We start from the raw sequence: 17,490 nt of genomic DNA, 5'->3' as shown, positions 1-17,490 counted from the left end.
AGTGGAATGTTTGCTAAGGAGGATGAGTTATGAGATAGACCAAACTTCTCTCTCTCAGCAATTGTAAATCCAAAACTGAGAGGCTCCAATCGAGGAAGTATGGAAAAAAGGAAGAAGTAACAACCCTTTATTAAAAGATGTATGTATGTCAGCAAAGACAATAACAGAACACAAAAAAACCAACTAGACAATAGTCCTGTACCCAAAAGTCCCCTTCAAAAAAAAAAAACACCAGTCTGAACACTTCTCTGTCCTCTAGTGCAGTTCTAATCACAGTTGGCGGGGGATGCTGTCGGATCGCTGGAGGTGCAGAGCCTGCAGTGCTCTGTGGTGGCCTGCAGGGGGCGCTGTTGGGCTCTGGCAGTCACCGAGTGGGGTCTCGGATCACGGGAAAAGTTGGAGTGGGGCCTTCTCCCACCAAGAGGGGGACGGGAATAGAGGGAAAGAAGGGCAGTCTACTTCCTGTGGAACTCACCGCTGTCCTTGGCTGGTGGTGCTCTCAAGGCTCCTCTTTTCTCCCAGCGAGCACAAACTCTCCAGTGAAATCGCAGCAGGTTTGGGCTGGAGGCAAGGGCAGCGTGCGAGCAAGCTGAGGCAAGTGGTCAGAGATGAGCAGGTCGAGAGCAAGAAAACCAGCCTCAAAGCTTTTCCAAATGCACACACAGACTCCCCGTCTCCGTTAGAGTAGAGAGAACCAAACTGTTCTCCCACTTTGTGTGGAGGGCAGCAGAAAAGAAAAACTCCTCCCCCTTCACTGCAACCTCAGATGGACCATTAGCCGGGAATGCAGTTCTGCCAACCAGCTCCTTTGTAAAGCTAATTGCCCTCCTTCCCCCTCCCCGTTCAAACTCCCTCTTCTTAGAGTGCAGCAGGGGAAGGAAGAAATTCCTGGTTGGATTTCTTAGAGCAAATAAAGCTATGACACTCTACTTATGCGTAATACTATTGAAATCCTCTATAACCATAAGTACTCAGTATAAATAAACACAGTGGTGCAGGTCTGACCACAGAAAGCCTTGTTTGGCAGCTGTAAACAACATGAGCAGCTAAGAGTGCCATAAATGTCTTTTTGCAGTGCATTGTTCATTGACACGCAATTGTAGATACATCATTTCCTGCAATTTTTTTCTGCACCCCACCACCGTGGACAGATATGAACTACCCCTCTTCTCCCTCCAAGTAATCATAACTGGAGAGAGATGAGGCTGCATTTTCTAAATACTCTGAAATGTTAAATGGCAGTAAAGTAATTGCACAGTTTCTTCTTGGATCTACATGCTACTTCTGTTTCCTGTTGGATTTAAACCCAACAGTCAAGTGAAATGCTCTGATATTAGCAGTACTTTGGAATAAGAATTGAAGCTCCTTGTAAAGGATTGAGGGGTATACATCAATGCTTAAAAGCAAGTAATGAACCCTTTGAGTAAGAAACCTACCAACACTGTCTACAAAATGGCCTTTTATATGAAGGCAGTTCTCTTAACAAAAGAAGGCATGTTTGGCCTCTAAGTAGCAATTCTACCACATCTTTTAATCACTGAGAAACATTAATTGCAGCATGTATTGGAAATATTTTCAGTGGCTGGATGAATGACACTAGACTGGGCAAATCCTTTCTGAACTGTGAGGGAGAAACCTGACTGGATTACAGCCACATGTATCCTAAATTGTGTCTAAAGAAGACAGGAAGAAAGCTGTTGTTTTCAGAGCATCACTGATGAAAAAAAATCACAAATTCGCATCCAGCTTCTTATTTAAAAGAACTTGGCATTGCATCTTTTGACTCTTTAATCATGATCATAGCTGTTTTTCTTCTCCAGAGAATAAGGAAGGCATTCCAGCATGGGAGGTTGTTCTGCTTCGTTAAATGTTTCTTTGAGTGTCAGCTGCCTGTAAATACTTCTGTCTGCAGACAGAATGAGGTACTCTGTAAGGATATAAAGAGGTCAAGATAATTCTTTTAAAGTATCTTCTTTCTTCCCATGTTCTAAGTTCTTTTCATGTAGCATTATCTCAGGATGGGGAAAACAAGAAATCCTTCTTTCCACAGGACACATCCTTCTTTAAGTAATCAGATGAAGACAGTATGAGACAAGTAGAAATGACATGACAAAATTAGTTAACCTTGAAGGTCAAGTGGTGTACTGTAGTTTCAAGTCTGAACTAGTGAAAGTTTAAACTTGTGCCAAGTTGTTACTCCAAAATGTTGTAGGTAGCTAATGGAAAAGGTTTTGATTAGTATCGAAATGATAGGTTATGCTGTTCACTGCTTGCTTTCTGGAATTTTGCATCCATGTTCATCCCTAGGGTATTGACTTTGATGCTTGTCACTAGCTAGGTCTTTTAAACAAGAGTAATTTACCTTTAGTTACTGAAGGGAGACTCAGGAAATGCATCTTGCAGAAGTTAAAATTTAAGTTAGCACTTTAAAGGCAAGAAGTAGCAATTATGGCTTGTGTTTAAACACATCTGGCCACTGTTGCAATTAACCTAATTGCACACAGTGTTTCAAAAGGTGTCTAGTTTCAACAAAAGCACTGAGAACACTTTTCTTCACAGGGCTGATCTAGGGGTTTATCGCTTCTCTGTAGAAAATGGGTATTATCTCATTGGGATTAACATGGCTTCAGATCTTAGTTATTGGCTAATGCTGTACCTTTGCACTATACACATGACCTTGTAGAATTAGTATTTTCTTCACTTGGAGATATTTAATAAACATTAACGTCAATTTATCCTTTAAAATTATGAAAAATGAGATTAACAGGTTTAGCTCTTCAAATCTCATTAAATGGTTTTCACCTAGTCTGTTAATACATGCAAATCTTGGCACCCTCACAGAATCTCTGTAAAGAAACTGAAATAGAAGCCTTATAGCTGGGTGCAGTTTTGCATTATAATGCCATAACTGTGCAAAGATGAACTCCAAATTTAAAATGGCCAAAAGAGGACTGATGGGCTCTTTGAGTGTGTAGAGGGAAGTGGTGAAAACTCTTGTTACGTTTAGGTAAAGCTTATTTGTACTTCGTTGATTCTAAGATCCAGAACCCTCTTTCTACAACTAAATCCTGCATTGAATGCAAATCCTGTTCGCACAAGTCGCTTTATTTAAATCTGACTGTTGGAAAAAATAATTATGTGACCCAGATTGCTCAGCAGGACATGGTTCTTGTTATTTAGCATTCAGAAACTTTTTTTTTTTTTCAGCACAAAATCTTGGAGAATCTTATGGAAACCTCCTTATGCTATAAAGCCCTGCTAGCCCTGATGGGACTTGTGAATTCTCAAGCCATTTAATGTAAACATTCATAATGTATAATTATCATCAAGAACTTGTGTGGCTGCTGCAATTGTTCATGTAGTGTAGAGTAAGTGCAAATAGCTGCTGGTTATCTAGGCTTGTAACCTTTGTTACAAAATCAGATCTGACTATTTGTTATAAACCCAGACTCATTTACATTTATTACATCACTTTTCTGTCTGTCTAGTTTTATATCAGGTTGTGCTTGATTTGCAGATATACCATGTGAAGTCTCATACACAAATTACCTGCAGCTTGAAGAGCTGAAAAAAGCAGAGTTTGCCTTCTAAATAATAGCTTGTCCCAAATAGCTTTTCCAGGCTCCTCATTACTCCTGTCTTCCAAGTTCCTGACTTCTCCTTAGCCTGCTAAATCTTTTCCTTTGTCAGGATTAGATTCCAAACCTACTGAGCAGCTTTTGTTGAATAAGGTAGCTTTTTGGAGTAGGCTTTATCCAGCTAGACTTTTGGTCTCTACGGGTCTGTTTTAAGGTGCCATCTCACTACCACTTCCAGCTGAGCAAAGAAAGCCTACACCAAAGCCAAACAATTGGGAATTAACATCAGGCAGTTTTTTGTGCCTGTATGTTAGACATAGCTATCTACAGTCTTTTAAGATCCATGAACTGTTGTTTAACATCTGAGTGGTTTGATACTCATGCTTCTAGTGCACTGTAGTGCTTCAAAGTGCTGTCAGCTTGAAATGTTGGAAGCTTAGTGATTCACATCTCTTTAAGTGGGCAGTTATTGTAGCTACATAAAACCGGTTGGGAGATATTTTCAGATCTTGCTATATGTGAGTAGTGTGTTTTCCCATATACCTTCCAGTCTGAAAAGAGATCAAAGATGTAAATTTGTTGCAAAATTAACCTTGAAGCAAGTGGTGGTGAACTCTTTAAGACTTGCATTATTGTGAAAGCTGAGTGATGAACTGAAGATTTAAGCAATTTCTGGGAGAAGTTAACTAAGGGAAAGATGACCGGTATAGGATGCCACAACCCAAAAATTGTAAAAGCTTTGTATGGGAGATTAATTTTAACTTGTGAAACCAGTCAAGTAGCAGCAGCAGAGGAGCAGGACTATGAAGTGCAAAAGCAGGCTCAACAGATGAATGAGGTTACTGTTACTTTTGTGTGTATGTATATATCTCACAGCAGAGAAGAATGTGGAGTAAGTGGGGATGTGCTCAAATAGAATATGTAAGAAACCACTGTTGTAGAAACTACTGAGTAAGAGATACTAAAAAACAAAGTCATTTTTCCCTGTTTAGTCAACAAGAAAACAAAGAAATACTGTATTTGTAGCTGAGACAGCTGTTGCTGCTATTCCATGAATCTGTTTCCAGAGAAAGCTGTGGAAATAATACGTGAAGTAGAATCATTAACATAAACTTCTGTGGACATTGGAAGTCCTTGAGTGACCATAACACTGAAATATTGATGAAGATAGGTTGGGATCATAGGTACAAGACAAAAAGGGAAACTTGAAATTACAAAACTTTTTATATACTTGCTAGTATCAGAAGGCTACTGAAGCTTGCTTTGTCTGGTCCATCTCAACAATTTGGTCTGTGACCAAAGCCGTTCCTAGAAACTGTAAGAGGCAGCTGCTTTTTTGCAACACAGCTTTTAAGTAATTGACAGCAAAAGCTGTATGAAATAAGTGTTCTTGGATACCTGAAACCATGTCTTCAATACGTTTAGGATTTGGAATATGTAGTGCTTTTATGTTTTAGCAAGTTTTACCTGCAGTAAAGATGCAGATTTTCTTTTGGCAGTAGTTTTGAGTGTATTTTAGGCAAAACTAGTTTCTACTTGAATTTGGGTATGTAAACTTCATCTGTCTGTGGATGACATTCTCTCTGTGGGTTTCCCATCCAAAATGCCATTGTCAGTTAGATCTGTGTTGTCTCTACATCTATGTTTGTGTCGTGATTTCAGGCACACACAGGACCTTGAGACAGTCTGGTCCAACACCCCAGCACAGGGTCAAGGAGAGCAGTTTGCTCAGGTCCATCCAGCTGTGAATGTTCCCGCAGACAGCTGCTTCAATGTTTACCCATGCCAGTGGTGAACCTTCTCCTATTATTTAGTTGTATCTGGTCAACCCCCAGCCTGCAGTGTTGCATGGTGTCTCTTTGTTCCAAGTACAGGGCTTCTGTCTCTGTTAAACTTTGAGGACTGTTTCAAGGGACTTGAAAAATAGGTCTCTCCTAAATATGGTCATCTAGTGTGTTGGTTCTCTGCTCTCCTCCCAGTTTGATCTGTGGATTTACAGAGAGTATTATCTCTTTCATTGTCTAGTGGATAAACTTAGTCATCAATGGACTGAAAACAAAAACAGTTGACTCTTCAGGTAGTAATGACTGTTAGTACTTGTCATTCTTTGTTTAAAACATTGTTTTATCTTGAATCTTGGCTTTGTACCTTGGTTAGCACTACATAATATGCTGTATTTTTAAAGTGATGGCAGTTAGTCTGTTGGAGGTTTAGTAACTTTCCATGTATATTTCTGTTCCACATGATCAAGATGTGCCAGTAATATTCTCACTGATCATTCTGGATCAGTAGGATATTAGGATAACAAGTAGTTATCCTAATTCAGGTTGTTCTTTATAACTTATGCTAAATTGGGTCATACGGAGGAATAAGTTGATTAAGAATGTTATGTCAACCAATTTAGTAATGTATTAGTTCAGAAATAATAGGTAAAAATTAGTTAGCTGCTCTTGTGACACATTGCATAGAAATGTTTTCTCAAGGTCAAACTATTCTAAAATATTTACCGTCATCTACTTAATCCAATTACTGTGAAGAGTCATCTGAAAGTCTTTTAGCTGTTTTTAATTCAGGTAACCAGCTGGAGAGCTGCAGATGGTACTGACAATACTATCTGCAGTTATAAAGCATCTCCACTTTGCCTGCATTTCTTACTTAGATGGCTTCTGAAAGGTAAACTATATAAGCAGCCTATCACTCAGAAGTTTAGAAGACAGGAAATTCTGTACTTCAGCTGTACCCGGGGAATATTTCCAAACCTATGGTCCAAACTGAGGGAAGAACAGGCAATTTGTGTGGCTTACTTTCTCTAGTGTTCAAGTTGTTTAGACACCAATTCCTGCTCTGAAATGGGCTTTAGGTGTGGTTTGAAGCATAGTAAGTAAAGAAAAAAATCGTGTTATACCTTAGCATAAACTCAGTGCACTCCTTGCACTGGAGAGGTTCAACTGGCTCGTGTCTCCTGCTGGCCACCCTGACTTGATCTCTCAAATGTCACAGGTTCAGTGTTCCATGCAAACCTTTATGCTCCCTGTCTGCAGTGTTGAAAATGCCTTGGCAATTTGATTCTTAATTTTTTTAGAATCTGCCTCTTAAAAAGGAAAAATGCAACCACATCAAAAAATACATGTTAGAGGAGTAAGGTTTAACCATGTTTTTAGATCTTGGGTACAAATAAGTCCTCTGCTATCTGGATTGCAAAAGTCTCAGTACATATTGGGGTTTTTTGGCCTACGTGACTCAACATTGTAGTTGACACTGATTTACAAAACTTATGCAATCCCAGTAGAGACACCTTTTTTTCCAGAGTCCTGAAATGTATGTTTAATCAAAAATCTGCTTTGTATCTCTTTATGGCTATGGTTTATCTAAAATGGGAAGTGAGTTCCGTTTGGACAGATTCTAGTTAATAATTGACACATCTGCAGGAGAAATTGTACCCAGTGGTAAGGGGGTTACCTGTGTAACTTGTAACTTAGTGTTACCTGTCACAGTCACTCTTTGTAACAAATGTTGGTCTTGTATACCTTCGTGGGAGAGGAGAGTCAATGAGATTTAATGAGTGTAATTGTTCCACAGATCTGAATACTCTCCAAAACTGCTAAATTATTATCCTATTACATTTGGGTTAGCTGATATTTTTTTTTTTGTTCTATGTTAATCAGTCCTATTTCCTTTCATTTTAGATCAGTGTACTGTCACTCGAACGTACCTCTTTCTTCATAAGTTTTGGTTCTTCAGTGCTGCCTATTACTTTGGGAACTGGGCATTCATTGCAGTAAGTACTTTTAGAGATCACTAAATCAAGTTGGATAATTTACAGTAGTTGTCATTGCATCATTTGTATCACTACCATGCCACTTTGTTTTACGTATATTGCCCTTCTGTTCCCCTTAATTGAATTAACAGTAACATTTACTACTTAAAATTTGCAGGTCTTTTTAGTTGGATTAATTGTTTCATGCTGCAAAGGCAAGAAATCAGTCATTGAAGGTGAAGTGGATGATGATGATTCAGACATGAGTGATGATGAACTGTCTGTTTATTACCATTGATATCCTTTTGCCTTCAAGATGAAAAAAGTGTAATTTAAAGTTATGTTGAAAGTCATACCAATGTGGAATTTGTATCCAAATAAGCATCCTTGCACCTGTAAAGATAGAAGAAATAACTGTACTCACATAAAGGGGTAAAAAACCTGAATATCACTTTTTGAGTATCACTGTTAAATGAGAACGAATATTGAAGGTGAGTTTGAATAATATATAGAAAATATTGTTTTATGATTAAACATGTATGTAAATTTCTGATGTATAATTTGATGAACTGTTGTAACTATTTCATAATTCATTATGCTTTTCTGTTAACTTAAGTTTTCTTAAATACTTTCATGCTCAACATGTAGGACTTTTTTATTCATAAATAAAACTAGCTAAAATCCTGCAAAACAGTGCAAATATTGCTGGAAATATTTGGATGAGACTTATACTTTCAGAAGGGTTTGACTTTTGCATTAGGTTTGCTGGCATTTCTGGGATATCCGTACAAAACTATAGCTAATAAGAGTCTGTCCTCTAAAGTATGCCAAAAACATTCACTTAGGTGGTGAGTTCCCAGTCCATGAAAAATAAGTAATTTTCATACTGTTATCCCCACTGAGTGACCATGGGAATCCTCAGGTAACTATGAGGTGGCTTTTACTCTATCAGAGAAAATCATTAGTGTAAATTACAATATTCAGCACTGTTGCAGTGTTTTAGCACAGTTCAGTTCTGAAACTGCCAGGTGCCTGATTTAGTCATAACTAATGGAATAATTAAGATGCAATTAATTTTTAACATATTTTTCTCTTTAATGCAAATTGTCTAGTTTGAAGTTTTCTCTCAGTATGTAATGTAAATGTTGTCAACTTGTTTACAAACCAATATGTTTATATAAACACAGTTCATAAATATTTTTGTCATTCATGTTGTCTTTGTAAAGTAATCCTATTTTAGTTATATAGTTAGTGAGCTATATTTCTAAGGCTGGAAAAAATCTTCAGATATCCTTTCACAGACTCAGAAAGAGAAAATGATTACAAATACAGGGTTTTAAGTTCTAGTGCTGCCTGAGGGACACTATAGTCCATGCAAGCCCATGGAAATGTAACTTATGTAGTCTTTTTACAAGATTAATTGTTAAATAGCTATCAAAATGTGGGGGAATTATTATGTCCTGTTTACATGTTTGCAAACATTGAAGTTATTTCAAGAACAGTCTGCCTCTTCCTGCAGTATTTCAGAACAGCAGGCTCTCGGGAACTTCTGAATTTTAATTTAGCTTCAGTATTTGAGGAAGTCTTAGGTGAGTTGCTTAGTTAATGCATGAACACGGGGAACTGATGTTTGGACTAGGAAGAAACAAAACTGGAGTCTTTTAACAAGTCTTCTGTGCCAGCTACTCCGATAGTGTAAATGTTTGTGGCAACCTGGAAGAATGTCTGTTGTAGGTTATCATGAGCTACAAATATGCAGTCAGGTCTGTTCAACTAATACCAATCAATCCATTTGCTGCCAATGAGACATTTGAAAGGACACAGATGTATTCAAACAGTGACAGCAGGTACTGGAATTTGACTGGTCAGTCTGAACTCCCTTTGACTAGAATCAGCTGAATACTATTTAAACATGACCATTGGTGAAACTTTCAGGGAATTATTTAAAAGAAGTTCAAGTAACTCAGACAAAAGGTGAAACCTGATTTTGGCTGTCTGGAAGCTGCATCCAAAGGGTAGCAGGAAGTTGGAGCATACTTATTTGTGGATGCCCTGATGGAAAACTTACATGAGCTAATGTAAATAAAGGTAGCTGTTCAGATGTCCTCCTTTCTTTGTGGGTTTTGTTAATTTTTCATCTTCAGCTTTAACCTGTGGTAATTATCACTTCCTTCTTTGCCTGTATCATGTACAGATTTGTTAGTAACACCCAGTTTTGCAGAGTTATATCCATTCTACCTTAACTTCTCACTGGGAGATTGCTGCTCATCTGGACAAGATTGCCTAGGCATATGTTGCTGTAAGTGTCTCCTGTTTCTAGGATTTCATTAATTTCCAGGTTCTTCCCAATCCAGTCCTGTTTCCTGTTGAAATAGTCTACATGCAGAAATACAATGATCTGCCTTTGAATTGGTGACTGTCTCTTTAACTGGATTCAGTAGGTTGGATTCACCACTTTTTTGAATCCAAGTGTTAATAATCAGATTTATAAGCAGCTGTATTGGGTCTGGCTGAGCTGGAGTTCATTTCCCCACAGTAGCCCTCATAGTGCTGTGCTTTGCAGTAGCAGAGAGAAGGATGTTGATAACAGACCAGTGTTTTGGCTACTGCTGAGCACAGCACCAACACTGTAACGTTCCTTCCTCAGTTGAGGGCAAGATCCTGGGAGGGGACCCAAGTAGGCCAGCTGACCCAAACTGACCAAGGGACATTCCGTACCATATGACATCAGCTCAGATATAAAAGCTAAGGCAAGGAGCAGAATGGGGGCATTCACTGTCTAATAGCTGCCTGCTGAGAAACCATCATGCATACCGAAGCCCTGCTTCTTGGGAGTGGCCGACCAGCACTGCTCATGGGAAGCAGAGAATAAACCCTGCTATCTTTCGCTTCTGCGCCTGCGAGCTTTGCTTTACTTTTTGCTTTAAATAAACTGTCTTATCCCTACCCACGAGTTGTTTTTTTTCCACCTTACTCTCTCCCCTGTCCCACTGGGAAGGGGAGTGATAGAGCGGCAGGGTGGGCACCTCATGTCCAGCCAAGGTCAACCCACCACAGCAGCCCATGGCAAGCTGCAGCTATCAAGAAGCAGGCTTCTGTGGGAGAGTTAAAAAGTTGTTTCAGACATCTCCTGTCACCCTTTGTCATACAAGCAGTAAATAACTGTCAGCATTCATAATTGGAATTATTCTTCACCTGCCACATCCTCACTAAAATTTCTCAGGAGTTTAGTGAACCATTTGACTGACAAGGTTTTAAAAGATTTTGTATGCACTAATGTAATTGTAATGAATATACACTCAAGAATTCATCTTTAAGCACTTCATGTGATGGAAACTTGACATTTTTAACTGTACTGTGCCTTTAAAATGAACTGGAGATGGTTTTGAAATTTACTGTGTGAACTCACCATTGTACATCCATCATCACCCAGTGAAGAAAACTAGCAGTGAAATATAAGATAGCCCTGACTTAAAATAATTGACTTTGATCAATACTTGCAGGAACTTTTAAGAAACAAAACTTCCAGTATATTATTTCCTAGTTGTCCCTTGTGCTGTCTTAAATAAAATACTTGCAAGTAAAACAATTAATTACTTTCTGTCCACAAAGTTATCCATGGTGTGGCAACACTACTCTCTCATTTAGCTGTTAGCTGTGGAATGATAGTCCAGTTTTCTGCAGGTTTTGAAGCAAATTTGAACTTTGCAGTCATGTTACAATAGTGTTCTACCTTGTAAGCAAACATCTAACATCTTCAGTTGAGTCTTCAAAGATCTCAGTTTTCTGGAATGAAGTCACTTAAAGGCATCAGAATTGTTTTGCTGCTTTGCTTAAATGAATGATATTTCAATTCCATCTCTGTAGTGTGAGCTTTCAAAACTTCTGAATAAGTGTAGTGCTATTGTCAGACTTGGCTTCAGTTACATTTGCTGTTGTACTTTTCCAGTCAGCTTCTGCCATGTTGGAGGCTCATGAACATTTAGAAACTAGAGAGCCTTAAATCTCACTGACGTGTCAAATAAACTGTGATCACCAGGAATGTTTAATAGAATTCAGCAACAACATGTGCCAGATTGGTCCTCATTTTGCTGCTTGGACTACAGTGATTGGTAGTTTATCCAGAGTTGCAGGTCATAAATCCAGTAAAGCCTGTAATAGTCTGTTTTGTTCATTAGCTGAAACTGATAGTGTCCTGCAGATTTCCTGCTGATTGTCAGAAACAAGTGAAAAGCCTTTCCCAGTAAAGGTGCAGAGATATATCTGCAACGTCTTTGTGTTTTCTACTTGAACTTCAGAAAAGTGGTTGCAGTGTGGACTTGAGATTTTGCGCTGAAAATTGCAATCTACTTCTGGCTGCAGTGTACTTGTACCAGAGTCATGCTGCATAGAATGGTAATTGCATGCTCAGATAATGTGACTGACTAAGCTGAAAACTAATGAACCTTTTTGATGCTTATGTTTTGCTTCTGAATAATCAGTTATGTCTACATATAACTCTGCAGATTCTTTGATGTCTTCTACTCCTTAGAAACTGTATTTCTTGGGTTTACAGCTGTTACTTGACTTTGTCAACACAAATTTCTGAATTGAAGAGTGGCCCAGCATTCTGAAAAGCATTACCCCCTTGTAGAAACGATTATTTGGTTTATTGTAAAATACTGGTAATTGCTGGTGTGCATAGCAGGGGTAAAGTTGAAGTGTTTAAAGTAGCTGATAAAGTGTGGAAGGTAACTTTTCTCCTGTAAGTAAGTAGAAATTCAACCTATTATGACAGCACTGATACAGTTCTGAGTATGGGTAGGGAAATAAAGCACTGCTTCTGAGACTAAGCAAAGGAAAAAAATTCATCCCTTTCTAATATTGTCAAAAATAATTTGAAATATTCAAACTGTAACATTTTTCAGCCTCTTAGGTTAAGGATTATGGTTCATATTGATAATACATCCTCTTACATTAGTGTAGATCTGTTTCTTGTAACCTTCTGCAAGGTCATTTGTCTTGCAGATAAAGCAAAGAAATGAAACTAAGAATTATTCTCTTTTCCTGCAAATGTGTATTTTGACTGTACTTCTGAAAAGTTTTCATTGTGGTAAGATACCATTTTCTGTTAATACTCTAAAACAAATTCTGTTTCCAAATTAAGTCAATTGCCAATTCTGGATAATGAAATTAATCATAAATTCTAGTGTTCTTGATCAGTTTTAGTGAGATGAGGCTGTTACAGAAATTACTGAAAGTTGGACTATTTTTAACTTTCTCCTGTTCAGAGAGATTGCATGAGTGATAGCACTTCAATCAAATTTATAGCTATAAAGAGGATTATTTCTTTGAAATAAACAGACAGCTTAAGCAGACTTAATAACCCATATTTGTAGCTTGCTTCCAGATTCACCTCTGGAAGTATGATGTATATAGAGCGTCAGACAGAAGAATTTTGGTTTCTGGAGGGCTGATACTAGAGGTCAGCTACAGAAGTGGTAAGTTTTGTGATCCTCCTGTGTTCATTACTTAGAAGGACATGTAAAACCGTCCCTTATAACAGCTGATTAATATTGAGTCCTTATTTTGTGTGTTATATCTGTGTTTTTCCACAGGGAAAATATGCAGGTTACCTGTAAAACAAAACAAGTTTAAAATGTTTTGAGCATTTTTGCAGAGGGATGTCAAAATCCTTATTATGAGAATCCAAGTGTCTTGCATAACAGTGGAGATTGTGAGAACACTCAAAGCAAATGTGAAGCTGAACATGTGTGTAGTTCCTACTGAAATTCAAGTCTGGATATGGTGATTTTCACCAGAATGTATGGAACCTCATGCAAGGAAGTAAAATATAGATTGAGTTAATAGTACTTCTGCTGCTGCTAAGCTGCCTAAACATTAATCATTGTTACTGTATCCTATATAGAGTTTGAAAATTCTCCCTTGTGTGGTAAGTGTATCACTTCACCTGAGAGTACCTCAGAGTCAGGACAGCAAGGACTTAAAATGTGAATGTCTGTGATATTTCTCATGCACACACATGCCCCTCCCCAGACTTACAGCCTATGGACTTACTACTGTATTAAGCACTTGAAGTAGTGCTCTGGGACAGAAATGTTTGATTGTGACACTTAATATATAATTCAAAGGTACCGTTTGCATCTCAAGTTTAGAATCATAGAATTGCTTAGAAAACTTGGAAAAGACTTTTAAGATTGAGTCCAGTGTTAAACCTAACTGTGCCAAGTCCACCAGTAAACCATGTCCCTAAACACCACGTCTACATGTCTTTGATTTCTCTGAGTTGTATTTAACTCTTCTCTAAACATTTAAGTTAGAAAAGTGTAACTCTGTGTCCTTATTGCCTGCTGACTTTATATAGTTTCCAGATAAAAATGATCAAGATGGTGATGGCAGGTTTGTCTGATTTGCATGGAATGTTCTTTTGGAATGGGCCGATAAAGAAAAGTTAAATTTATTGCAAAGAAAAGTGTTTTGTTGTGTTTTGAGGTGCAAAGTCCTAAACGTAGAACAGTCCTTATTTGAACATGAAAGTTAAGTTCTTAACAATGGACATATCTTTCTAATACATGGAGGGAAAAAAATCATAATTGGAAAATATGAACTCTTGAAGGATCCTTGTTCTCCTGGCTATGAAGCAGGTACTTTATTTTTTCAGAAATTGATCCCAAATAAATGATATTATTATTAATATGCTTGACTAGAAAGATACACCTTTTAAGTTGTGCGGAGACTGATACCAGGATTATTTTAGGGTTAGATTTTTAAGAATGAGGGTTGCAACTCCTCCAATAACCTCTGGGAGTTCAGATCCTAGGTTATTTGGAATGTTCTTCATGCTTGAAGTGCTTAGGGAAAATATAAAACTGTTTTCCTTTCAGTTTATGAAGGAATTAAATGTATGAAGCCCATCCTTTTAATGAGTGGAGTGGAACATGCCATCAGGTTTTAGGTATTTGAAAATACATTACTAAAAAATTAATGCTTGACTAATGCAATTATTATAGAACAGGTTTCAGACTTACCTAGTCATGACCCTGGTTCTGAGAAGGAGCAGAAGGGTACTGTCAGAAGATGGACTGTAATCTTGACTAACTTTGAGCATAATGTTGAGACTTAATGATAGAGAATGGGGTTTTTTGGTAGCAGCTGTTTTTAATCTGTGACTCATAGCTCTGACCTGTTCAAAGTCTGTCCAAATGGTACCTGACAATATGCTGGAAGATGCTGACAGCTCTAGGAAAAGTGTGTGTTTGAAGAAGCACTTTTTCACAGGAAAGACAAAGGTTGAGAGAAAAGACTCTTACATGTGTTAGATCCACAGAATAACTTAGAGCTTGCACCATAGAGCACAATGCTACCTGAATTTCAGACAATCTGATATGTAAAAGCTAGATGCTGCTTCACTCTAGGCTAATTCTCATTGTGGGGAGAGTTTATGCTGCAGGATTGATTATGCAAAGCTGATTGCTGAGAAAGGAACTTGCCAGTTACAGGTATGCAGGACCTATATCTGGTGTGTAGGTTCCTAAATTTTGATCTATAAAGAGACTCATTGCTGACAGAGAATCAGATTTTTCTACTACATAACTGGACGGCTTATCTAATGGAAGTTGTCCCTGCTCATTGCAGAGAAGATTGGACTAGATGACCTTTAAGTGTCCCTTCTAACCCAAACATTCTGTGACTCTCTTCATGGAATCATAGATTCGTTCTCTTGATGAGTTAGGTCTCAAGAGGCTCTATCGCCTATTTTGGAATGTGGGAAAGAGGAACATATGGTGAAGCTGAGTGAGTTCTTATTCTAGATGATTAGACCTGGCACTTAAGTTCTCTTGTATTCATAGCAAAGGTGGATTAAAAGATGTGGGCAGAATTTAGTCTGAGCAAGTCCTATCTGAAATCTGAGCCGTGTAATTTGAATCCGACTAATTCCAGGTGTTTTTTAAAGCTATTATTGCATGGTTTGGGTTACTGGACTTTCTAGATACCTGTAACTAGGGTCCCTTGTATGTTTAGAGATGTCCTTCTCTGCAAATGTGCAGAGAATATATATAATATCTGACTTCTGTTGTTTGAAATACAGATGGTTCTACCCTCTTCATGCAGACTGCCAACTGGCGATTACCTACCCAGTACTGCTAGAACATGACACTGTCCTGAATTTGACTGGAACAAACTTTTGTTTTCACACCTGGAAAAGAATCCTTACCACCATGCTCTTGAGGTCTGTCCCTACTGTTGAATTTGATGTAATGCAGACTTCTAAAATCTGCTGACATCAAAGAGAAAAGCAGAAGCTTCTTCTATAGCAAATTGCTCTGTGGTGTGTCCACAAGGCAAGAGTGGTGGTGGTGGTGTTCTGACCAGAGGGTGGTGTGCCTGGCTGGCAGCAAATTTTAATTTTTCTCGTCTTGGAGGTATTCCAGGAGTAGCTAGATTGGTCCTACAGGCTTGAAAAAAGCTGTGTTGAAGCATAGTCCAACAAAAAAAGTACTCATTCGTCCCTCATCCTGCTATGTTGTCCTGCTAAACAAAGGATTTTTCACACTGTGGAAGCAGTGCTACCATGTGATGTGTGTGGAACCAGCACTGATACGCAAGGTTTTCTGAGGAGACAAATGGTGCCAGTTCCAAGGGGTAACAGTAGAAATCCACATCCTATCAACAGGAGTCCTGCTGCAATGAAGCACGTCTACTTTTTGTTTTAGAAAAAGCTCAAGATCAGCTTCCTGACAAGCTGGCATCCTCCTACAGTGGAGCTGTTTTAATGCCTTTCAGCTGTTTCCACAGATTTCCGGTGCCACTGCAGAAATCATGTGAGGATGGTTCTGTCCCATTCTCTCAGCGATGTGTGAACAGGCCCTGTTTTGACAGGCTTGCTGGATGTGTCTTCACAGTTCCCAGTAAGGCTCCCGGGTCCCCTGCCAAAGACACAGTGATAAGTACGTCATTCAGACTTGGCAAATCTATCATTGGGCTGGATGAATAATGTGGAGAAGGGCTGCTCTTCACGTATGTGAATTTCTGTCTCCAGGAATGTTTCCATATTAGTGTCCTGTTTTAGGCTAGTGCCTGAACAACCCTTTGCAGTGGCAACTCTGAGTTGTCCGATATGATGGGATGTTTTGAATTGAAGAGCTCATCTCATAAAACACCTAGCATATCACTTCTGATAGTGTTACTTCTAATCTCACTCCATCTGTTTCTGAAGGGCCTTATTTAGATTCACCTACTCATTTTAAGTTAAACATAGAACTTAACTCACTCTTCTCCAATAACAATTTTTTATGCTTTGTGGTTTTGCATTTGTTTTTCAGCCTGTTTTTTTAAAATGCTTTTTCAAGACTGTCATCCGTTCTTGTGGGCGAATGATCTCCAAGTGCTTTGAGGAATCCACTTGGTTTATGTAATAATCCAATCTGGCAAAATCTATTCTCAAGTAGCGTTGGAATTGCATTTAAGTAATCTGGTTGTGTAGTTGAATTCTCCTTAGTTGTGGTCTTCTAATGGATAAAAGAAACTACATGTGTTTGCTGTACCTAGTGCCCCTTGGTTGCTCTCTGACATGGCTGTATTGTTTGAACTCTTTCCAAAGCCATTCTCAGTGATTCTTTGGCAAATCCTCAACTCTAACTGCAGAGATTATGCTGCTACTTGACAGATGTACTTTTTTTTAATTGCCTTTACATTTTATCACAGCTCATTATTATCACAGCATCATTATTTTTTGAATATGCCAGTACTTCCAAATCTGTAATGCTCCTGTGTGAGCATTTGCAATTATAAAACTTTACATGTTGGACTTGACTGTTAAATTGTATTCTGGGTGAGAGCTGTTCTCCATACTGGAATGGATTCAACTGGCTGCTCTTGTTCCTGCTGTTCTGAAGAGGACCCTGCTCTGTAGTCACCTACAGTGGCAGTTGTCAAACCAGAGAGGGAGTTCTTCTCACTCTTGTATCAGTTTATTTTTTTACTAGTGAAGTACAAAAACATATATCTACAAAAGGGAAGCATTGCCCATTTGAATTAAGAGCAATTGCACACTGTCCCTTGGGTGAGGAAGGAATAGGATGAGGATGAAACTGAGTCATGCTGAACTGCTTAATGTAGTGGGGTTCTGTGGCTGGGTTTTGGTAGCGGGGGGGG

At 38.5% G+C, this 17,490-nt stretch overlaps 1 protein-coding gene across 2 annotated transcripts in view; it reads left to right on the top strand.

Annotated features, from left to right (window-relative positions):
• Positions 1 to 9,440, top strand: part of LMBRD1 (LMBR1 domain containing 1) — a 71,629-nt gene extending 62,189 nt beyond the window's left edge. Inside the window, exons 15-16 of one of the 2 annotated variants that reach the window (XR_003527909.1) lie at positions 3,208 to 3,368; positions 7,265 to 7,357. Coding sequence is in view for 1 of the 2 variants with exons in the window: in XM_027645014.1 (XP_027500815.1) it covers positions 7,265 to 7,356; positions 7,514 to 7,633 (212 nt within the window). In the remaining variant the exon portion in view is untranslated. Of the gene's footprint in view, positions 1 to 3,207; positions 3,369 to 7,264; positions 7,358 to 7,513 lie in introns of those variants that run through there. The other variant, XM_027645014.1, reaches the window with a different exon arrangement.
• The last annotated feature ends 8,050 nt before the right edge of the window (positions 9,441 to 17,490 follow it).

The sequence above is a fragment of the Corapipo altera genome, unplaced genomic scaffold (assembly GCF_003945725.1).
Source record: "Corapipo altera isolate COAL_440 unplaced genomic scaffold, ASM394572v1 2, whole genome shotgun sequence".
Taxonomy (NCBI): Eukaryota; Metazoa; Chordata; class Aves; order Passeriformes; family Pipridae; genus Corapipo; species Corapipo altera.
The sequence above is the reverse complement of the archived record's forward strand: the minus strand, read 5'-3'. Positions and strand labels throughout refer to the sequence as shown.